The following is a 23,555-nucleotide window of genomic DNA, read 5'->3' as shown; positions in this document are numbered from 1 at the left end:
GGGCCTCTGCTAGTGCCTGGAGCTCACACCCTCCCCCGGCCACGGCTGCCTTCTCAGTCCTCATTTGCGTCCTAAAAGCTCCTCATTTCCTTCCAGAGCAGCCTCACTCCCGCTCTGCAGGTGAGCAGAGAGATTGCAGAAGTGGGAAAACGCAGAATCAAAATTAAATCTCGACCTGTCGCTTTGGAGCCAAAGGCTGTCACTGCCCTGCCAGTGGCAGTGTTGATGGCCGCTGAGTGTCCTGCACAAGCCACAGGCGGCCGAGTCCGGCTGCGCCGGCCGACAATCGGTGCCTACAAATGCTGCCATTTGGTCCTGTGCATCAGTAGGCATCGAAAACCGGACTAAAAATGGGACAGATTCTGCGAGGAGTCTGTCCTCTGGCATCATCTGTGTGGATCACGTCTGTGGATTTGTCTCCCGGGATTGGGTCTCACATCTCTTCTCGTTCTCAGAAGATCTTCTAGAACACGCTGTGATCCCCCCGATCAGAGTGGACGCCCCACCCCCAGTCGGCATGGGGACTTGTGTTCTGCTGTCTGCCACGTGGCGGTCATGTCATGCTGTGCTCTCTGCACCCCAGGGTTTGCACCCAGCTAGAGAACGGCCCTCTCTGAATCTCCACCTTCCTGCAGTCGGGAAAAATGCCCTTCACGGAAAGTAGCCGCTTCATAATAATTTAATAACTTCGATACAAGCTACTTTAGAGCTAACATGGAAAGAAGAGGCTTCACTATTAGTTTAAAAAAGGAAAAAAAGGAAGTAAAGCCAATGAAAATATGAAGTAAGGAGTCTCTAAGATACAAAGTGGCGACAATACAACCATTGAATTAATGAATGCATGAAGGAGTGAATGAACGAAGTGACAGACTTTCTGGGAGAAAACATTCAGCGCAAATTGTGCTTTGCTTTAACAATTCAGCGTCGGATATCAGGCCTTGAAGAATAATTTTGAACTGGGAATTGTAGACTTAGATTGTCTGTTACACTATAAGAGTGGGATGTTCTTTCCTGAACTAAGAAAGTCGAGGCTCTGAAATGGAGAAACCATTCTTTAAAGCAGGCCTGACCTGGTAGCCACGCAGCCAGGCCAGACTGTTACCTCCAACCCTAACCCTAACCCTAAGCCCAACCCTAACCCTAACCATAAGCCTAACCCTAACCCTAACCCCAACCCCAACCCTAACCCCAACTCTAACCCTAACCCTCCCATCCTCCTCCTCCTCGGAGAAAGCAGACCGTCTGGGAAGTTATCTATTTCACCTGCCTGTGGCCTCACATTGAGAAGCACCTGCTTTTTCAAATCTTACAGCCACAGAATTGTATCTTTCCAAGCTGACATTTTCTTAGTGTGGTCTCACACCGTATGATGGCCTGTATCATAATCGGTTTAAAAAGAGTCTCTAATCAATATATTACAGTGGGAAAATCGATCCGTGTGAAGAGTGAAGACTGTTTTAGCCCATTTCTTAAACGGTTTGATTTTGTTTTAAACTTTTCCTTCTGGCTTGAAGCCAGGAATTGCTTAAGAAAAAACACAAGGCCGTGTCTTTGATCCATTGTTTGATCTCCTGACTTTCTAACGCGTGAGCTACTCGGGCCACAAAGACGCTTCCTGTGCACCTCGCAGCTTTCTTCTACCCCTCACCTCGCACCTGTGCAAACAGCGCTGCTTTGTGGACATAAAAAAGAAATGGGCAACACCTGAGATCCTCAGGGGTTTCTTTGTACATAAAGTCGCTCGAAGTCTGACTGGTTGCATTCTAAATTGGCAAAGCGCCTTTGATCTTGAATTGGTTCGAAGACCCTCAACGAAGTTCTTTTAACAAATAGTAAATTCTTTAGAAAAGGGATGTTTATTTTTCTTTAACGGGCTCTGTTTATTAATGGACACAACTTAGTTATAAGCTTACTTTCGCCCATGCACTGTCTTCCTTGGAACTTAATTGCTGTTAAAAACGTGGAGGGGAGAGATGTGTGTGCCAAGTGTGTGTTCTCTTATTTCTGAGAAAGAAAACTTCCATTGTTAGTCCTACACCGTTAAATTATCAAGAATTATGGTCACATTCCAAATTCCTGAATGCCAGGCTCTCTCTCTCTCTCTCTCTCTTTTTTTTTTTTAATAAAAAGTTTAGCGGCTGTCTCTAAATGAAAATGGTAATTACAGTGTCTCACGTAAGTCCTCAGCATTTCCTCACTTAGAGTTTTAGGAAATGCTAATAGATTACCTCTTAAACATAAAAATTAATGGGATTTGGGTATTCTGTCTTTTCATCTGTTAACAAGATAGAATGCAGCTATTCACGGGGGTGGGCTATTGCAAACCAAGGGACTCGCGACTCATGCTGAGCGTGGCGTGTGGTCAGAGTCCCGCCTACTTGCCGTGTTCCCTCTTTCGGGCGTGCATTTTGGGTGAAGTGAAAACGAGCGCTGAAGCTCGTCAGTGGTAGAATGCTAATGCACGTGCTCGTGTGCTTGTGCTGCCCGTTTTTAAGTAAAAACACTTATTTTTACAAACCCCTGAAAAGGCAATTGGGTCTGTTTTCACTTGACTTTCAGCCAAGTTAAGCATGGCTCGTTTTCACAGGTGAACCTATTCTTAGGGAAAATGAGAGCATGCCACGTGAAACTGCACGTGTTTGGAAACGAGCTCTCCCCTTTGTCCCGGAGCAGCCTCCGGCGTGGAGGCCCCCAGTCCTCGGGTGCCAGCCACCTGCCTCTTGGCTCACGCCGTCCCCAGGCAGCTGGGAAGTGGCCGCTGCGAGGTTCCCACAGGAACACGTTTGCACCTGTGGTCAGCCGCACCTGCCCTTCCTGCTCTGTGGACCCAGCCGAGGCCCCAAGGGCGGCCCTCCCCACAGGGTCTCTGCTTCTCCTCTCGACTTTGACTGGTCGAGAGCAGAACCCTGAGCAGTCAGCGCTGTGCAAAATGGCCCTTAGGGACACCCGCACCCCACGGGCTCCTGGGGAGAGAGTGTCTTCCTGCCGGTAGCCGCTTCCAAGAATCCTGGCCGGGAGGTCGCCCTGTGCTCTCTGTCTTCAGCTGGGCATTTTCACAGAGTTAAGCAAGCTTCCTGCGGGGCAGGGGGTCACTCACTCACTCAACAAACGTTTACTCGGCGGCAAACAGTGATCCAGACAGGTGCACACGGATGGATTCGGAGAATGCAGACAGAATTCTGTGCTGCCCTTTAAGTCGGGAAGGGGTCACCTCCCAGTTCCGAGGGGACGTTCCTGACACTTGCAACTTCCCAAAAGATGACACCATAGAAACGTTGAAGTCAATTAGCAAATGTAGCAAATGCATTTACAAACTAAAAGGAAACACACTGCCACTCAGAACACGAAAAGCAAAACAGAGTACGTGTGCGTCCCCTCCCAGAGATGAGTGGTTTCGAATGTCGTGTGTCAGACGTCAGATGTTGACCTAGAGAACTGCCAGATTACGGAGGCTGTGGGGAAAGATGATGGCCTAGGAGGCTCAAGGAGGCTCACATGATGTTTCCGGCAGTGGTGGAAACTGAATGGCGTCATCCCTCGAGTCTCGTTCCCCGGCCGTGAAGTGGCCTTAGATAACCTGTTCTCCGCGGCTTCCCAGAACATGTCTTTAAATTTATATGGCTTCTTTTTTTTTTGTTCTCCCCCAAGTTTTTGAGAGTTGATCAAGATAAAGACAAAGACTGCAGCTTGGACTGCCCGGGCTCTCCCCAGAAACCGCTCTGCGCGTCTGACGGAAGGACCTTCCTGTCCCGCTGCGAATTTCAACGCGCCAAGTGCAAAGAGCCCCAGCTAGAGATCGCGTACAGAGGGAATTGCAAAGGTGAGAAGCCCCGGGCTGTGTGTGCAAAGATCCGCAGACCGGTCGTGAAAACGCTTGCGTGCATATTTTATTTTCGTGCCTGTAAATTTTTATGTTTGAAAGCGTGAGTTATGTTTGCAGTTTTTTTCCAGAGGATGCAAGGAAGAAGAGCAATTTCTACAAATTGCAAGAGCAGATTTGTTTCACTGTTCAATGGTCTTTGCTTAGAATGTTTCACAGCATCACAGAACGAACCTACCCAAGTACTTTATGGTTTCTGTTCCAAAGTCTTCTAACATTATTCTCCCCAAAGTTTACTGCTGTTTCTTTCAACACTTTCTCACTCTGTTTTTAGTGAGTGGGATGTGTACTGTGGTACCTATCCAGTTTGCAGTGTTTTGTTTTGTTTTTTTTTCCCTTTGGGTTGATTTTACACTCACAGTTTTCAATGTTCACAATTTGGGAGTCAGATTTAGAATTAACTAGTGTGCTTAGAGCAAAACATTGAAATGCTTCCCACGTTAATGAAGGGTTTGACTCAGTACGCTGATGTCTCAAACACAAATAGAGTCATTTTCAGAAAGAGATTTACCTTCTTTCTCTTATTATCTAGGAAAAAAGACCACACAGACTAAAAAAGCCTTTGAGATGCTGCATTGTCTAGCTATTGGCTGCAAACATCCTTTAAACAAAGCAACACGCCAGCCACCCCAGCAGGCACCGGAGTCCTTAGTCTCAGCCCTTCCTTAGCTGGGTTTTGAGCACACGTGCACCTCCTTTCATGGTGCAATGTGATACCAAAAGCACAGAGTTACTTTTTCAGATGACAAAGACAAAATTTTGCCATGGTCTTTGGACCTGAGAGTCCTCCTGCTGACATTATAAAGAAACCCCTGTGCACTCAGATTCAGAGCCCTAAGCAGAGAAGCAACTTGAAACTCCCTCTGGGACTTGGTCTTTGCCCAGTGAGCAGCCTTCCCTGTGCACCTGTTTGCCGCAGTGGCTGTGGATATCTAGTCCGAGCCCTCGCTCCCGCTGACATACCTGTGGCTGCCATGACTGATGGCTCTGCATCATCAGGGCTTGCTCAAAGTATCACAGGACACTCGGCCGTGAACGGCTATAGAAAGGCCAGGCAGCAGCTGCAGCATAGGCAGGTGGATTCCCAGCCAGTCCCCTGGGACATACTTTATGTCTGAAGGCACAGGAGAGAATGGTAGCACGGGGTTCAGAGTCCCTTCCTGATCCTGTGGTCAGAAGCTGTTTCTAAAATGTTCCCCACACCATGGTGTTACCTTTCCCTTGCCAAGAAAGGCACTGAGACCACAGGGCAGGTTCCTAGTCAGAGGGGCCAAGAGTAGGGGCCAGAAGAGGTAGGTGGACAGAACACTGAGGCCTGGAGTGGGGGACTCTGCAGTCAGCTCTCACCTGGGAGATGGGGGACTCTGCAGTCTGCTCTCACCTGGGAGATGGGGGACTCTGCAATCAGCTCTCACCTGGGAGATGGGGGACTCTGCAATCTGCTCTCACCTGGGGAGATGGGGGGACTCTGCAATCTGCTCTCACCTGGGAGATGGGGGACTCTGCAGTCTGCTCTCACCTGGGAGATGGGGGACTCTGCAATCTGCTCTCACCTGGGAGATGGGGGACTCTGCAATCTGCTCTCACCTGGGAGATGGGGGACTCTGCAATCTGCTCTCACCTGGGAGATGGGGGGACTCTGCAGTCTGCTCTCACCTGGGGAGATGGGGGACTCTGCAATCTGCTCTCACCTGGGAGATGGGGGGACTCTGCAATCTGCTCTCACCTGGGGAGATGGGGGGACTCTGCAGTCTGCTCTCACCTGGGGATATGGGGGGACTCTGCAGTCTGCTCTCACCTGGGGAGATGAGGGGACTCTGCAGTCTGCTCTCACCTGGGGAGATGGGGGGACTCTGCAGTCTGCTCTCACCTGGGAGATGGGGGACTCTGCAGTCTGCTCTCACCTGGGGAGATAAGGGGACTCTGCAGTCTGCTCTCACCTGGGGAGATGGGGGACTCTGCAGTCTGCTCTCACCTGGGGAGATGGGGGGACTCTGCAGTCTGCTCTCACCTGGGGAGATGGGGGGACTGTGCAGTCTGCTCTCACCTGGGGAGATGGGGGACTCTGCAGTCTGCTCTCACCTGGGGAGATGGGGGACTCTGCAGTCTGCTCTCACCTGGGGAGATGGGGGACTCTGCAGTCTGCTCTCACCTGGGGAGATGGGGGACTCTGCAGTCTGCTCTCACCTGGGGACATGGGGGACTCTGCAGTCTGCTCTCACCTAGGGAGATGGGGGGACTCTGTAGTCTGCTCTCACCTGGGGAGATGGGGGACTCTGCAGTCAGCTCTCACCTGGGGAGATGGGGGACTCTGCAGTCTGCTCTCACCTGGGAGATGGGGGACTCTGCAGTCTGCTCTCACCTGGGGAGATGGGGGACTCTGCAGTCTGCTCTCACCTGGGGAGATGGGGGACTCTGCAGTCGGCTCTCACCTCGGACATGGGGGGACTCTGCAGTCTGCTCTCACCTGGGGAGATCGACAGGTGCGAACTCAATTAGTATTTTTGTTTATAAAGCCTGGAGTGTTTCAAAAAGGACACACAGAAGAAATTATGTACTTTCATATGGAAAGTGTCACTTTAATTCTCTTAGTAAGATCAACATGCTATTGAGTTTGCAAGAAAAAAATGTACCAAAAAAGTACGTCATCACTACTTCAAATTAACATATTGCAGTGACAGTGTCTTATCTGAATCTAAAATCATGAGGTTTAATAGTGTGAAAGTGAAATTAGTGCTACAGGGGGACAGAGTGGAGCTATAGGGGCCAAAGAGCCAGAGGAATAGGGACAGAGGAGCAGGGAGACAAGGGACAGTGGGACAGAGGGACAGAAGGACAGAGGGGCAGAGCCACTCGCCGTATCTCCTGTGAGTAGGCTGCTCCCTGGGCTGCTTTGTATGCCCGGGTGGTGGACCCCCGACCTCAGAACCGAGGTCCCGAGAGCTGGGCTGAGGACAAGCACCTGCCTTCCCCAGAGAACCACCCTCGTGGCCGATGGCCCTGGCCCCACCAGGAGCCGCAGCCTCTGAGGCTGAGCCCAGGGCTTTGTTCCATGGAGGCCGAGGAGGGGCCCGTCTCTTGGGTGGGAACCAGGCCCTGGAGACCCTGGAGCCTCCTCCCCCAGCCTCCAGCGTGGTCTCCCCCAAGCATTGCCTCCCATCCCGGCCACACCGTGGGCAGGGCCGAGGCTGGATTCCTCTGTGACTGGCGAGAATTGGAACCAAACACAGGTGTCCTTTCCGGTGAAGTCGGGGTTGGTTTATTTGTGCCTGTCTCTGTCTGCACAACCCGAGTGTGAGGCCGCACTGCTCTGGCGATTCCCTGAGCTGGAATTCTCGTCCGCTTCTCTGAAGGAGATTTATGCCGCAACACCGTGGCACAAAAGCGTGATACGGGAGGAGGAGGCGGAGGTGGAATTCGCCGCACAGAGGCGTGCTTGGCTGAAATCAAGAGGACTGGGAGGGAGAGAGAATGCAGAGTGTGCAGGTCTGCAGACCTCAGCATCTCGTTCACCTGGCGCTGCGGTTGCCGCGGCAGCGAACGCTAACACTGCGGTGTAGGGCCTCGCTGGGGGGCAGGCTGCTTCCCGGGCTGGGTCACTGGCGGGGACTCACCCACATGTGTGTGCAGAGCACCGAGGCCACTCACGTGGTGTCAGGGGGTGGCGCCGCCGAGCCCAGCACTGTCGTGGCCAGACACGAGCCGTGGCTGCCACGGAGCAGCCTGTGCTACTGTTTCCCCCCTTCCCTGCGAGCACAGACACGGCAAGTCCCACGACAGAACCTAGGTGGAGAACGTCCCTCCCTGAAGGTGCCAGAGAGGGCCGGGGACCGTCCCCTCAGGTCCACTCACGCGGCACAGGTGGCCGTGCAGTGTCCCCGAGTGACTCCCGGTGTGGCCTGGCTGGAGTGGCACAGCTTGGCCTCCACGGAAGGGACGCTCCTGTGTCTTCAGCATTTTGAGGGCATTTTCCCGTGTTTGGAGGGTGACACATCTGTCGGCCTGTCTCTCGGACGTACGAGTTTGGAAATAACCATTAAAATATTTCAGCCCACATGTAATTAAATTGGATCTGAATGCCTTACACATTTTATATCATGATCTAACCATTGGCCTCAACTAGAATTGCAGTGGTTTATACTGGCGGATTTTTCTCACCTTTGCATAGAAATGGTTGGAATTTGTGTTTTCAGAACTCAGCGAACACATCGATATTTTTTCTTTTGATCTGAGCTGATGGGGGCTGTCTTTCTTTTCAACAAAATCTCTGGCATTAAATTAAAAAAGCCGAAAAAAGATAAAGAAAAGTCAAATGCCAAAAAGACATTGGAATTATTTTGAGATTTCTGGAAACAAAGTTGTCACAGATATGTGACAAGACGTCTTCCTTGGAGACCTGCAAGACTCCGGGGCTCCGAGACGAACCCATCCATGTGTGTGGAAGCCTCGCTCACGGTCAGCGCCCCGGCCCTGGGCAGCCGGAGGCGCGGCCTGGTCCCCGCGGCGCCGGGCACGGGGCAGACCCCCGTGCAGACGGCCCACGGCCCCTACGACATCAGAGCCACGGCTCCACGTGGGATCCATGGGCTGGCACTGAGGCAGCCGCTCCCCCGAGTCCTCAGAACCTTCCGTCTTTCCCGGGCGACCCCGGCGTGAAGCGTGTGCAGAGCCCGCACCAGCCAAGCGGTGTCTTCCTTGTGGAACCCCTGGAGGTGGTGCCGGGCCTTTAGCACACACGTGCTGAGGCCTGTCCTGACGGCCTGTCCACGGCTGCCTCTCGGGCATCTTCTGCAGCTCCCGCGGAGCGGCGGTGACGGCTCACGCCAGTGGCCAGCAGTGCCGCGTGCGTCTGGGTCTCACGTCCCGGTGTCCTGGGCAAGCCACCTGCAGCCAGCGTGGTCCCGACGTCCTGTGTGGAGCCGCCGCGGCAGGCGTGACTCGGGAGAGAGCGGTGGGCCCCTGCCTGGGTGCCAGGACCAGTGCCGCCTTGCCCCACCGGGCCTGCGCCTGGGCTGGCCGTGCCAGGGCATCCGCGGGGACACCCCCACACCCCCGAGCCCCCAGCCACGGCGCTGCCGGAAGGTTAGTGGAAGGAGGCGGCCCCAGCCTGCACGGCCGCTGGGAGGGCTGGTCACGCCCGGAGCCAGTGGGGCCCAGCACGCCGTCCCGCCGTCCAGCGCGCATGGCCGTCCCGGAACCTGCTCCGTGTCCCCGTCGCGATCGTGTGAAAGAACATGCCACGAGTCCACGACTCCACGCACAGTGGGAACTGCCACGTGGCCTCTCGCCGGCTCCCTGCGCCTTCCTCGTCCCGGCCTGAGGGGTCGGCCGCGTCGGGGGGACCGCACACCCGCCCAGCTGGCCAGGCGGGGACTCCGGTGCTCCGAAGCCTCTGGATTCCGGAATCTCGGAACGGCAGCGTGAAGACGGGAGCCCCGGCCAGTCTGCGACTCGCTGGGCAGGCGCCCTGTGCTCCTCCTCTGAAGTAAGGAGCCGGGCAGGTGACCCTGAAGAGTCCTTCCCGTCCAGAGGTTTTCGCGTCGTAGACCTGCGTTTCCGACAAGACTCCCCTACGCCGGAGACCGGGAGACGTCCAGGGAGCTCAGCCGCCGCCCTTCTCCACACCTGCCCAGCGGCGCCACCTGCAGAGGACGGGACCTGCCACGGCCCCGGAGCCCCCCGGGGCTTCCTCAGCCCACGAGCCAGCACCCAGCGCCACGCGGCGTCACCCGCCACCCCAGCAAGGGGCCGACTGTCTCACGTTCTCCAGTGACACGGGAACTGCACGCAGCCACCCGAGGAAGGAGGGGTGAGTGTGCGTGTGAGTGTGTATGTGAGCATGAGAGTTACGTGAGCGGGTGTGAGCATGAGTGTGCGTGAGGTTATGTGGCTGTGTGTGTGTGTGATTATGTGTGTATATGCATATGTGTCAGAATTACATGTGTGCATAGGTGTGAGTGGACACGAGTGTGTGTGAGAGCATGTGTCTGCGTGTATGTGTGTATGATGGTGTGATTGTGAGTATTATGTGTGTGAGTGGGTGTGAGTGGACATGTGTGTGTGAGAGTATGTGGCTGTGTGTGTATGATTGTGTGTGCATGTGTGTGCATGTGAGTGTGAGAATTACATGTGAGTGGGTGTGAGCGAGCGTGAGTATGTGTGAGTATGTGTATGTGTGTATGATGGTGAGTGTGAGAATTATGTGTGTATAATGGTGTGAGTGTGTGCATGTGAGTGTGAGAATCACATGTGTGAGTGGGTGTGAGGAAGCATCAGTGTATGTGAGAGTATGTGTGTGTGTATAATGGTGTGAGTGTGAGAATTATGTGTGTGTATGATGATGAGTGTGTATGTGTGAGTGTGCATGTGAGTGTGAGAAGCATGTGTGTGAGAGGGTGTGAGTGTGTATGTGTGTATGATGGTGTGAGTGTGAGAATCACGTGTGAGTGGGTGTGTATGATGGTGTGAGTGTGCATGTGTGAGTGTGAGAAGCACGTGTGTGAGTGGGTGTGAGCGGGTGTGAGTGTGTATGTGTGTATGATGGTGTGAGTGTGAGAATCACATGAGTGGGTGTGTATGATGGTGTGAGTGTGCATGTGTGTGTGCATGTGAGTGTGAGAAGCATGTGTGTGAGCGGGTGTGAGTGTGTATGTGTGTATGATGGTGTGAGTGTGAGAATCACGTGAGTGGGTGTGTATGATGGTGTGAGTGTGCATGTGTGAGTGTGAGAAGCACGTGTGTGAGCGGGTGTGAGTGTGAGTGTGTATGTGTGTATGATGGTGTGAGTGTGAGAATCACGTGAGTGGGTGTGTATGATGGTGTGAGTGTGCATGTGTGTGTGCATGTGAGTGTGAGAAGCATGTGTGTGAGCGGGTGTGAGTGTGTATGTGTGTATGATGGTGTGAGTGTGAGAATCACGTGAGTGGGTGTGTATGATGGTGTGAGTGTGCATGTGTGTGCATGTGAGTGTGAGAAGCATGTGTGTGAGAGGGTGTGAGTGAGTGTGAGCGGGTGTGAGTGTGTATGTGTGTATGATGGTGTGAGTGTGAGAATCACGTTAGTGGGTGTGTATGATGGTGTGAGTGTGCATGTGTGTGCATGTGAGTGTGAGAAGCATGTGTGTGAGAGGGTGTGAGTGAGTGTGAGTGGGTATGAGTGTGTATGTGTGTATGATGGTGTGAGTGTGCATGTGTGTGTGCATGTGAGTGTGAGAAGCATGTGTGTGAGAGGGTGTGAGTGAGTGTGAGTGGGTATGAGTGTGTATGTGTGTATGATGGTGTGAGTGTGAGAATCACGTGTGAGTGGGTGTGTATGATGGTGTGAGTGTGCATGTGTGAGTGTGAGAAGCACGTGTGTGAGCGGGTGTGAGTGTGAGTGGGTGTGAGTGTGTATGTGTGTATGATGGTGTGAGTGTGAGTATCATGTGTGAGTGGGTGTGTATGATGGTGTGAGTGTGAGAATCACGTGTGAGTGGGTGTGTGTACATGTGTGTGTGCATGCACGTGTGAGAAGCGTGTGTGTGAGCGAGCGTGAGCGGGCTCTCTGTGGGGCTGTCCTGGCCAGGCGCTAGCTGCGGCCCCGCGGCGCCGGCCAGCCCCTCCCTCCCGCGGACGCGGCTCCGTGCAGCAGCCGCGCTCAGGCTGTGCCCATCTCCTGCAGAGACGCCGCCCGCCGCGCCTGCTCAGCCTGCCCGCGGGGCCCTGGCGTGCTGCTGTCTGCAAATGCCCACTCCACGCACGGCGACGCCATGGCGAGAGGCTCTGTGCCCGCGCCTCTCCTCGGCCAGAAGAAACACACGGAGCATCCCTGGCATGCTGCTGACAAGAAGACCTCTCTCCCCGTGCTTCGGCAACACCCGTGGCCTCCCAGCAGCGGCTGCTCCCGGCGCCGACGGCTCACAGCGCAGCCCACGTGGCCTCCGCTCTGCGCAAGGTTGCGGTCACACGTGGCGCAGAGAGTTCGGCGGCCGCTTGTGTAATCATGCACTGATACTCGATGCGTGGAATCATTGATCTTATCACAGAGACGGGCATGATAGCTGTTTCTCGCGTGAAGATTGGGAAGACCGTCTGAATACCGTGACGCCTTCTTGCAATGGTTCGCCGTTTGCCCTCACTTTTCCTTTACACTTTGGCAGCCTGTCACACACCTGGGGTTTCCCGGGACAACGTTGCTGCTGCTTTCGTTCATTACGACGAGAATACTCATTCAAAACGAAGACGCCATTCCCGCCCTCCCTTGCTCTGGGATGATGCCTTCTCCGTTGGGGCCAGGTGGCTGGGAGGATGTGCCAGTCTGTTGTCATGGGGACGCGTCCTGGGCCCTGAGCTGGTGGCAGTGGGCGTCACTTGCCTGGACCCCGCGGGCTCCTGTCCACGTGCGTTGGGGCGGGGCAGGATGCCCTGCTCACGCCGCTCCCGTTCTCTCCGACTACGGCCTTCATAACCAGGGCGGGAGAAACACGGCAGCTTCTAAAGCACAGTGTCTTCCTCCAGTTGCTGCCGGTAGCGAAGGAAGGCCTGCGGTCTGACAGCCACCGTCCCCGCGGCTCCGCACGGGCAAGCATGCTTCCTTGGCGTGGCCGCCGTCTGTGCGCGCGGTCCACAGTGTCCTCACGGCGGCCACGTCCACGCCGGCCCTGCGCCGGGTCACGAGGAGACAGCAGTGGAAGCTGCCCTTGACCTCAGAGAGCTGCGTGCGCACCTGTGCCCAGCACCAGCGGCCGCGGGAGACCTGGAGGTCTCGGAGCACCTGCTGGCCAGGAGAGCCCCGGGCGGCCCTCGTTCCGTGCTGTGTGCGTGGGGCGCTGGGTCTGTGCGCTTCCCAAAGTTCTCTCTCCCCATCCCGGTGGGAAGCTTGTCGGTCGGCGTCCGGTATCTCTGGTGCAAACCAAGACGTGGTGGAAGACCAGCCGGCAGAGGTCAAAGAAGACTCCGTTCTCTTCTGTCTGGCTCGGTGTGTTTGTGTCGCCCTGTCCTGTCCTGGCACAGACAGGATCCCTGAGAGAGGAGCTCTCTGGGCTGAGGTCTGTCCAGTCCAGGGGCACCTGAAATCCCGTTTCATGACCTCGTTTTGAACAGGCGGCCTCAAAGCTTCCTTTTCCTGTTCCTTTCCAAAATCCTTCTGCATAAAATATGCAGCGAAGTTCTCTTCTGATTATGCTTAATCCTGTTTTGAGAGATTTCAGCAAAGTAGGGGATTATTTGCTTCCTGTTTAAAAGAAAATTGTAGCCATGACCATTATAAAACACTGTTGTTTATTCCCAGTGTACTGAGACCGTCACGTTTTGATAGTTTCCATGACGAACTTATCTCGATACCCAAACAAGTTTGCGTCCCTATTTTGCTTTGCAATTGAGAGGGGGAAAATCAACAACCTGGTAGAAATGAATTGCTTATAAAACTCATTAACTAAAAATTTGTGAAAATTTTCTATTACAAGCCTGTAGTTATTGATGCCTGCTGAGCACAGGGCTGACTTCTTTATTGGCAAAGCCCTGGCTCTTTCAGGTAAGAGCAAAAATATTTAACCAAATTTGCCTCAGATAGTTTTTCTTTGGTTTAGTAAAAAGTGATTAGATTCTTCAATTAGAAGGAGATTCAATTAACAGTTTTATTTCATTAACATACTAATATTATAGTTTTCGGTTAACGTAGATTTTCCCATGAGGTCAATATTGATTGACCAAATAGAAAAGTACTATGATCCAAAATATTATGACACCTCTTCATACCCACTGAGATGACTGTCACAATTTGAAAAAAAAAAGACAAATATTGGCGAGAGAATTGGAATAGTTTTCTGCTGTTGGCTGGAATGTAAAATGGTTCAGTCACGGCGGAAACCAGTCCAGTGCTTCCTCCATAAGTTAAACACGGAATTGCCGTGTGACCCATGAATTCTGCTCCTGGGTATTGACCCCAAAGACTTGCAAACAGGTGTTCCAACAAAAACCTGCATGCGAATGTTTACAACAGCACTGCTCACAGCGGCCCAAAGATGGAAAAGCCAGCGTCGGTCAGCAGGTGAACCGACAAACCATGGTCTCTCCGTACACGGGAACATTATCTGGCCGTAGAAAGGACCGGCGCTCTGATACACGCCATGGCGTCGTAAATGAACCTGGAAGACATCGTGCTGAGTGGGGGAGTCAGGCCACAGATTGTAGGCTCTATTTACGTGAAGTGTCAGAACAGAGACAGAAAGTAGATTATAAGTGCTGGAGGTGAGATGGGAGGGAAACAGGGAGTGACTGCTTAGTGGGCACGGGGTTTCCTTTTGGGGTGATGGAAACTTATGGAACGAGACAGAAGTGAAGGTTAGGCCGGGCGCGGTGGCTCATGCCTGTAATCCTAGCTCTTGGGAGGCCGAGGCGGGTGGATTGCTCAAGGTCAGGAGTTCAAAACCAGCCTGAGCAAGAGCGAAACCCTGTCTCTACTATAAATAGAAAGAAATTAATTGGCCAACTGATATATATATAAAAAATTAGCCGGGCATGGTGGCGCATGCCTGTAGTCCCAGCTACTCGGGAGGCTGAGGCAGAAGGATCGCTCGAGCCCAGGAGTTTGAGGTTGCTGTGAGCGAGGCTGCCACCACGGCACTAACTCTAGCCTGGACAACAAAGAGAGACTCTGTCTCAAAAAAAAAAAAAAAAAAAAAAGTGAAGGTTGCACAACACTGAGAAAATATTAAATTGTTCACTTTAAAACAGTTAAAACGGTAAATCGTGTTACACGTAGCTGTACTGTAATAAAAAACACTTTGCATATGATTTGAGGATTCACCATCCAGTCAGTCGGCAGTAAGGTGCCCAAAGAAAAATTTCAAAAGGCCCCTGAACAGTTAGGAATCTGCTCGGTTTTAACTTAACTGCAGGCATCACACAGAGCAAAAATGCCGTGAGGGCAGAAATTTACCCCCTGTAAGTAAAGGGTCAAGGGGTGCATGTCGAACCTTGCTATCCCATCCTTTTAAAAGTGATTAAAAATTACAGAGTTGGGAATAATATAATTTGAGGGCATGCATGCATCATATTCTGATTTTTATGAAGGGGGACGTCTAATCTCGACTACGCGTGCACACCAAGCACACACTGGTGTGAAGTGGCCGTGAGAACAGAGGGGGTGTCCCTGTCTTGCTGCAAACTCCCCGTGGTTTTCTCCGCCACTCGGCAGGCCGGATCTGGGTGGCCGCCGCTCAGATTTCTACATAGTAAAGATCATGTACCTGGTTTAACACCAAGTACCTGGAGTAAGGAATAACAAACAGGTAGAGTGAGCCGGGACAGGAGGTTTGCTGGCTCGCATTTGTGTTTGACGGGGCGACCGCAGGCCGGCTTGAGGGGGAGACTTAACGTGCTCCACGCCGCTGGGCCCTGACGTCCCCCATGACTAAATCGTCTGCAATACGCCAGGCGTGAACTCGGGACTTAATATTCTATGAAACCAAGGGCTGCATGTCTCTGAACTATCCGACCAGCAGCAAACGCGAGGTCTTTAAAAGCAGCCCGAGCCGGGAACGAAGCCCACACGTTGTTTGGGAAAAGGGACGCTTTTTTGGCACGATCTGCGGCAGCTCAAATATTGGGAATAATTTATAGCTCCGCCCCTGCCCTGCACCCTCGAAAGCTGGAAGCCGCCTCCCTTTTCCTTTTAGATGGTCGAAACCACAGGTTAGACTAAAATAAAAAAAAAAAAAAAAAAGACACAGGACAGCAGTCCACCGAGGCAGAGATTTCTCCTCGGCTGAAACACAGGCTGCAGTAAATCCACGGCAGCCCAGGGCCGGCCGGCCGGGCCGAGGGCAGGAGCCGGGGTGAGGGAGCTAGATCCCGACCCACAGGCCCCCCCGCCCCCCGCCGGCCCTCGCCGGGGCTGCCCGCAGTTCCACAAACGCCTGGGATGAGCCGCGGGCGGGCCGTAAAGGACTCTCGGCGCAGACAGCGCCCACGCTCGGCACTCCGTGGCCATCCGTCTGCGCCGGCGCCCTTGAGCGAGTGCCCGGCACGGCGTCCAGTCGTGGCCAGCAGTCTCTGACCGCCAGGGAGCCGGAGAGTCACCGTCTGGGACGGGAGTGGACGTCACTCGGGAAGTGCCTCTCGGAGTCGGGCCTGGAGGCCCTCACGACTCGGGCGCTGGTCATTTAAATCTGGAGACACTTAGAAAACTGGGACGGCCATGCTTTCCGAGTGTTAAATTCAAATGAACAGCACCCTGTGATGGTCCAGAGCAGTAAAGCCCACGTTGTGGTGTATTCCTGGCGTCAGAGCCCCAGAGCAAATGTCGTGACTTTCTTCCCAGGTGGTGGGAAGCCATGGGGGGCCCAGGTGGAGGAGCCCTCGCTGACCCCCCGGGTCTCGTACCTGGCCCTCGTTGACCCGGGGCTCGCACCTGGCCCTCAATGACCTGGGGCTCGCACCTGGCCCTCGTTGACCCGGGGCTCGCACCTGGCCCTCAATGACCTGGGGCTCGCACCTGGCCCTCGTTGACCCAGGGCTCGCACCTGGCCCTCAATGACCTGGGGCTCGCACCTGGCCCTCGCCGACCCGGGACTCGTACCTGGCCCTCGCTCCTCCCCCCCCCCCCCCCGGGCTCATGCCTGGCCCTCATTGACCCGGGGCTCGAATTTTCACGCCCAGAGTCTGCAACGAGCATCAGGGACAGGCTGTGTGGTCTTCAGACCCTGGGTCAGTCCTGGTTGTGCCATTCGAGGAGAGCCACGGATCTCGTGCTGTTGGTTTCGTGTCTCTGTTTCCCACGCAGTGTTTTCCAGAGTGAGATGAGATGTGCTCGTACAATTTTAGACTTTTCCACCTTTATAGTTTATCGAGTCCCTGGGGATATCGGCCTAAGTAGCAGCAGCAGCATAGCGTTTTATATCAAATTGCAATTTGCAGTAATTTTAACATGAATCCGTGAACATTCGGGGGAAGGAGGAGGTGTTCTTTTATCCACTTGATTGTCAGACTTTCCCTGTGAAATTGGAAGGGGCAGGAGCTTAGTGTCCACTCTGAGATCCCAGGAAACTAAGAAACAGAAAACAGTGATAAACCACGGGTTCCTGACAAAGCTGGCTTCAGCGTGGCAGGTGCCCTGGCCGCAGGTGTGCATGGAAGGTCCCTATGAGGTGTCCCAAAGTCCTTCCCCTGGTCTCTTCCCTTTGGTCTTGTTCTAACGGTAGCATCTGGACCTGCCCTGGCTCTGTGTCTGGACTTGCTCCTGGTGTGCTCAGACAGGTGTCTGTGGACTGGCAGAGCCCACCTGTGCCTGGCCAGACAGCCAGCGGTTCTTCCTTTCCAGGGCCCACCCCACTCCCCAGGGACCGGCTGAGCCTCAGTTTCCCTACTCATCCTGTGTGGATAATGATCTGCTCTTCACCCCACCTTCATGCCCTGCAAGCCTTTCTCCAGTATAGAAACAGGGCTGCCCACCTGCAGCACCTGCTCTCCTTGCTGGGAGCCATGTTGCCTGCGGAGCCCCTTCTGGCCTCGGGGTTCTCGCCGCGTCTGTGACTCGCGCATTTGCATCTCACGGGACTCTGTGGCCCGTCTTCCCGCAGTTGCGTGACCTCTGCCCTCTGCTCTCCCGCAGACATGTCCAGGTGTGTGGCCGAAAGGAAGTACACCCAGGAGCAGGCCCGCAAGGAGTTCCAGCAAGTGTTCATTCCCGAGTGCAACGACGACGGCACCTACAGCCAGGTTACCGGCCTCGGGGGTCTGCACCGGGCAGATGGGGGGACGGCGCGGGCGGGGTGGGGGCATGGAAGGAGGAGCAGGGTTATTCTGCGGGGAAGTCACCGTCTGCATTTTAGAGGTCAGTTCACAGCGAGCCCAACTGGCGCAAACGGACGCGCAGGTAGATGTCCGCGCTGACCCCTCGGCTGGCCCCGCTGCCCTGCCCTTGCCGCCGTCCGTCTGCCCCTTCCTCTGAATCCGCACGTGGCAGCTCCCCCTGAGGCTCATTAGACCCCGCTGACCTGCTGCTCACTGCCGGGAGTTTAACTTGGGTTTAGCTGTGATGACGGGGGCGCGCTGGCGTCACAGGGCGCCCGCCTGTGCAGGAGTGAGCTCCCCGACGCAGAGTCCCAGCGACCAGTTTGCAGACGGAGGCTGACCTCAGATTCGCAGCCGACGGCACTGCCGAGAGCATCCCCCGATTCTCTATTCTGATGTGGCAGTACTGTTATTCTTTGTTAAGGGAAAAAAAAACAAAACCTAAGATACAACGCTAGCTAACAAGGTGGCAGGAAAACAAAAGCGGAGCCACGCCCGTGATGCATCAGGAAATAGCGAGAGTTCCGCGTCTGTGCAGTAATCGTTGTCTGACCTTTCAAGGACGAGTGCAGGCCAGGACGGGAGAGAATGCAGAGGGGTTGGTACTAAGGAAGTGCCCGGCTATCGCTAGTGGTGTCTGGCGTTGGAGGGGTGCATCCTGCCAGCGGCTGGACACCAGACCCCTCCCACTGGCCCTGGCAGGGACCGACGGGATGGGGGGGACCCTGAGCGAGTCTCCTGACTGCTTCGGGCCTCAGTGTCCCCATTTGCAGGACGAGAGCTTGGGCTCCGTCTGGAAGGCCGTGAGGCTTACACGCTTCACGCCCCCCGGCACGTGCCAGCAGCTCGGAGGGGTCGTCTGTGAAACCCCGTGGTCCAGGGCAGCCCTTGTCCCCCTGCACACGCAAAGCAGCAGAGTTAGGGGCACTGGGTGCGCTGACACCTGTCACCTGTCAGGTGCTTCGTGTGCCAGCCCAGGAGAGCTGACCCCGCCCTGTCCCCTCCGGCAGGTCCAGTGCCACAGCTACACGGGATACTGCTGGTGCGTCACGCCCAACGGGAGGCCCATCAGCGGCACGGCCGTGGCCCACAAGACGCCCAGGTGCCCCGGTAGGTCCGACTCGACTTCCCAGCGGGAAACGTCCACGGGCGTGAGTCTAGCGCTTCCTCCCGGCATCTTGCCCGTGCTGATTCGTAATTAGTTCGGAAGCAGATTTGGTTCGGGTGGATTGTCAGCAGCCGTGGGTTTGGGTCACTGGGCAATATCACTGAGATATTGCCCACACTGGTTTCTGAGAGGAGAAAAGCAAAGGTGTGTGAGTGTGCACAGGTGGGCAGAGGGCAGCTCAGAGAGACTCCCAGGTCCAAACCACGGTGGGTAAGATTCCGGATCTTCGTTTTAAAAATAACCCCAAGTCACCGGTGAAAATGCACAACTGTTTTCTTCTGCCAAAAAAGTGAATATTTCTGGTTTCTTATGGATGTTTTCAAAGAAAAAGTGGGTCATTCTTCATGGATCAATATCCAAATGGTTTACTTGTGTCATTTTGTTACTCAGAAGAGGGCTTGATGGGACTGAAAGTAACAAAATTAAGCAGGATAAAAACCTACAAAATATTCTCTTTTCCATTATCGTTTTATGGAAAATGCTACAAATGATTCATATCATTTTCATCTGAAAATAATCTGCAGCCCAGGTTTGATAACTTGTTGGGGAGAGTTACCCAGAACGTGGACCAAATATGAAGAAATTTCATGATCCATCCATCCAAATTCCTCGATCGTACAGATTAAGATAGGTAACACATTCCATCATATTAATATAACAGCTGAGGTGAGAAACATTGTTCTTAGTTTTTCATGTAAAACATTGAAACATTTGCATTTAGGGTTTACTTCTAGACTTGTTTTTCTCTTTAAGTGGCAGGCGTCTTATACCCGGGAATTCCGTTTGTGATTCAGACATTGCGAATGCCCCACAGCCCGGGCACAGGGTGGACTCAGGGCTGTCCACAGCTTCTATGAGAAGGATGAGATTTGCAATTCACAGTAACATAAAGCCGATTTTTTTCTAGTGACTGGTCATTGCTGAAAGGCCTTGGGGTGTGTGCATCCCGTGGAACTAAAAACATGTTTAGTTTTAAAACTGTTCTATAATCCAGGGCCTAAAAATTGCTGAAAATGTATTTTTCGTAAGCCGACATTCACTTCTAATAGTTCTTTTTACAAATTCATGTGGGAAGAGAAAAAGAAAAAAGGGACATGATGAAGTTGTCCTCAGTGCGTGTCGCTCACTCTGCGAGACGCCTCTCGTGCGGTTTCGTCCCTTCTGTGCCATGGGTGCTGAGTTGAGCCTTGCGTTAGGAAGGAGAAAGCGGCATTCGTATCTACTTTTGTGATTTTAGTGATACCATCTGAAAAATTAAGAAGTGTCCCAAAGCACTTTCTCATAAAAAAACAAAACAAAACAAAAAAAAACACGTGCAAAATCGGTTGAATTTCGTGCCGTCTCCAAATACCGCTTTGTCTCTGGAGTTGGTGGACTCTTCTCTTGCTTTGTTTTTTCCAGCCAGGTATCAGGAACATTTCCCTGTATAGAAATGGTCCGTTTTTTTTTTTTTTTTTAACTACTCATGTTGGTTTTTTGGTTCAAGGAGTGGATTAGGGAAGAAAGAGTGTCCTGTCCTTTTACTTAAAAGTATGGTACGTGTTGTGCGGAAAATGCCACTGAGTAGGAAGCCGAGTGTTCCGGATTAAGCGTGCTGATTTAGGGGGGTGGTCTCCCCTGGAAGAATGCGTCGCAATCGGCTGAGGTTTCCTGTCCCTGGCGTGGCTCTGACTACACCCTGGACGCCGGCTTGGCAGGTGTCATCCTGCACCTGCTCGCCTGGTCACTGTGACTGATACGTTCTGTGTCTCCCACACGGTGACAGAAAACTCTCTGACCCACAGCTGCCATGCATGGTTTGTTCTGTGCACACATGGGTGTGGGGGTGCAGGTGTCAGTGCATGGTTTGTTCTGTGCACACGTGGACGTGAGGGCGCAGGTGTCAGTGCATGGTTTGTTCTGTGCACACGTGGGCGTGGGGGCACAGGTGTCAGTGCATGGTTTGTTCTGTGTACACGTGGGCGTGGGGGCGCAGGTGTCAGTGCATGGTTTGTTCTGTGCACACGTGGGCGTGGGGGCACAGGTGTCAGTGCATGGTTTGTTCTGTGTACACATGGGTGTGGGGGCGCAGGTGTCAGTGCATGGTTTGTTCTGTGCACACTTGGGGGTGGGGGCGCAGGTGTCAGTGCATGGTTTGTTCTGTGCACACTTGGGGGTGGGGGCGCAGGTGTCAGTGCATGGTTTGTTCTGTGCACACGTGGGTGTGGGGGCGCAGGTGTCAGTGCATGGTTTGTTCTGTGCACACTTGGGGGTGGGGGCGCAGGTGTCAGTGCATGGTTTGTTCTGTGCACACGTGGGTGTGGGGGCACAGGTGTCAGTGCATGGTTTGTTCTGTGCACACTTGGGGGTGGGGGCGCAGGTGTCAGTGCATGGTTTGTTCTGTGCACACGTGGGTGTGGGGGCGCAGGTGTCAGTGCATGGTTTGTTCTGTGCACACGTGGGTGTGGGGGCGCAGGTGTCAGTGCATGGTTTGTTCTGTGCACACGTGGGTGTGGGGGCACAGGTGTCAGTGCATGGTTTGTTCTGTGCACACTTGGGGGTGGGGGCGCAGGTGTCAGTGCATGGTTTGTTCTGTGCACACGTGGGTGTGGGGGCGCAGGTGTCAGTGCATGCTTTGTTCTGCGCACACGTGGGTGTGGGGGCGCAGGTGTCAGTGCATGGTTTGTTCTGTGCACACGTGGGTGTGGGGGTGCAGGTGTCAGTGCATGGTTTGTTCTGTGCACATGTGGGTGTGGGGGTGCAGGTGTCAGTGCATGGTTTGTTCTGTGTACACGTGGGCGTGGGGGCGCAGGTGTCAGTGCATGGTTTGTTCTGTGCACACTTGGGGGTGGGGGCGCAGGTGTCAGTGCATGGTTTGTTCTGTGCACACTTGGGGGTGGGGGCGCAGGTGTCAGTGCATGGTTTGTTCTGTGCACACTTGGGGGTGGGGGTGCAGGTGTCAGTGCATGGTTTGTTCTGTGTACACGTGGGCGTGGGGGCGCAGGTGTCAGTGCATGGTTTGTTCTGTGCACACTTGGGGGTGGGGGCGCAGGTGTCAGTGCATGGTTTGTTCTGTGCACACTTGGGGGTGGGGGCGCAGGTGTCAGTGCATGGTTTGTTCTGTGCACACTTGGGTGTGGGGGTGCAGGTGTCAGTTCATGGTTTGTTCTGTGCACACGTGGGTGTGGGGGTGCAGGTGTCAGTGCATGGTTTGTTCTGTGCACATGTGGGTGTGGGGGCGCAGGTGTCAGTGCATGGTTTATTCTGTGCACACGTGGGTGTGGGGGCGCAGGTGTCAGTGCATGGTTTGTTCTGTGCACACGTGGGCGTGGGGGTGCAGGTGTCAGTGCATGGTTTGTTCTGTGCACACTTGGGGGTGGGGGCGCAGGTGTCAGTGCATGGTTTGTTCTGTGCACATGTGGGTGTGGGGGTGCAGGTGTCAGTGCATGGTTTGTTCTGTGCACACGTGGGTGTGGGGGTGCAGGTGTCAGTGCATGGTTTGTTCTGTGCACATGTGGGTGTGGGGGTGCAGGTGTCAGTGCATGGTTTGTTCTGTGCACATGTGGGTGTGGGGGTGCAGGTGTCAGTGCATGGTTTGTTCTGTGCACACGTGGGTGTGGGGGTGCAGGTGTCAGTGCATGGTTTGTTCTGTGCACATGTGGGTGTGGGGGCGCAGGTGTCAGTGCATGGTTTGTTCTGTGCACACGTGGGTGTGGGGGTGCAGGTGTCAGTGCATGGTTTGTTCTGTGCACATGTGGGTGTGGGGGTGCAGGTGTCAGTGCATGGTTTGTTCTGTGCACATGTGGGTGTGGGGGTGCAGGTGTCAGTGCATGGTTTATTCTGTGCACATGTGGGTGTGGGGGTGCAGGTGTCAGTTCGTGGTTTATTCTGTGCACACGTGGGGGTGGGGGTGCAGGTGTCAGTGCATGGTTTGTTCTGTGCACACGTGGGCGTGGGGGCGCCATAACCCACATCTCCCCCTCTCCAAATACCGTGATATCTAAATTCGTCAAGCCTTGACCTCCTTACTTACAAGAAGAAAAGGGTTTGAATGTGGTTTTCCAGTGGCAACTTCCATCTCTGAGGCTCTGTGACAGGGTGGCACCTCCGTCCAGGTCCCGGGCGCTGAGGGTCTGGGCGGCCCGCCGAGCCGGCCTGGCCCTTCCGAGCCGAGTTAAGCCCTCGGTGAGCCTGGAAGACCATGGACGTCCACAGCTCTGATCAAGGCTACCTGCTTCCTGGGTGCTGCCAGCCTGGCGCTGATGAGCAGGTGGCGCGGGTCTCCCGGCCAGCGAAGGGCCCCCCTCTCCTTCTTCCCAGACTCCTGCTCTCCCAGTGGAGATCCAGGCATGAGGGACAGAAGCTTTAAGTAGAGCGGAAAGTTTGGGGATGTCAAATCTGGTCCCTTTAGCCTCATTGACACCTGCTTGCTGGTGACTTTGGCTTATTTGGCGAAGGTGAGGTTCCTAAGACGGTCGTCGTCTCCTGCTCTCCTGAGGGCTGTGCTGCTGTCCTGGTGTCTGTCTAGAGCTCGTGCAGAACGTCCAGGCTTCGCCCTCCCTCCCAAGGACCACCCCATTTGTTGTCAAGGGACTAAGTTACCCGTCGGCCGCACTCCTGAGTGTTTCCCGGCACGGAGCTGCGTCCGCGCGAGCTCAGGCGTGTGCAGGTGCCGCAGGGCGTGGGGCAGGAGCGGCTCCCCCGCCCGGCCATGCCCGAGCGCATCGTGGAGGAGACGGGGCTGGTTCTGGCTCTC

The 23,555-nt window shown here is 54.3% G+C and overlaps 1 protein-coding gene across 2 annotated transcripts in view; it reads left to right on the top strand.

Annotated features, from left to right (window-relative positions):
* Nucleotides 1-23,555, top strand: part of SMOC2 (SPARC related modular calcium binding 2) — a 154,495-nt gene that overhangs the window by 45,515 nt on the left and 85,425 nt on the right. For both annotated transcript variants that reach the window (XM_076002777.1, XM_076002776.1), the window contains exons 2-4: nucleotides 3,649-3,820; nucleotides 17,471-17,577; nucleotides 18,663-18,762. In XM_076002777.1, coding sequence (XP_075858892.1) covers nucleotides 3,649-3,820; nucleotides 17,471-17,577; nucleotides 18,663-18,762 — 379 coding nt within the window. The remainder of the gene's footprint in view (nucleotides 1-3,648; nucleotides 3,821-17,470; nucleotides 17,578-18,662; nucleotides 18,763-23,555) is intronic.

Source organism: Microcebus murinus, chromosome 5 (assembly GCF_040939455.1).
Source record: "Microcebus murinus isolate Inina chromosome 5, M.murinus_Inina_mat1.0, whole genome shotgun sequence".
NCBI classification, from domain to species: Eukaryota; Metazoa; Chordata; class Mammalia; order Primates; family Cheirogaleidae; genus Microcebus; species Microcebus murinus.
Note: the sequence above shows the minus strand (reverse complement) of the source record. Positions and strands in the feature narration are given on the sequence as shown.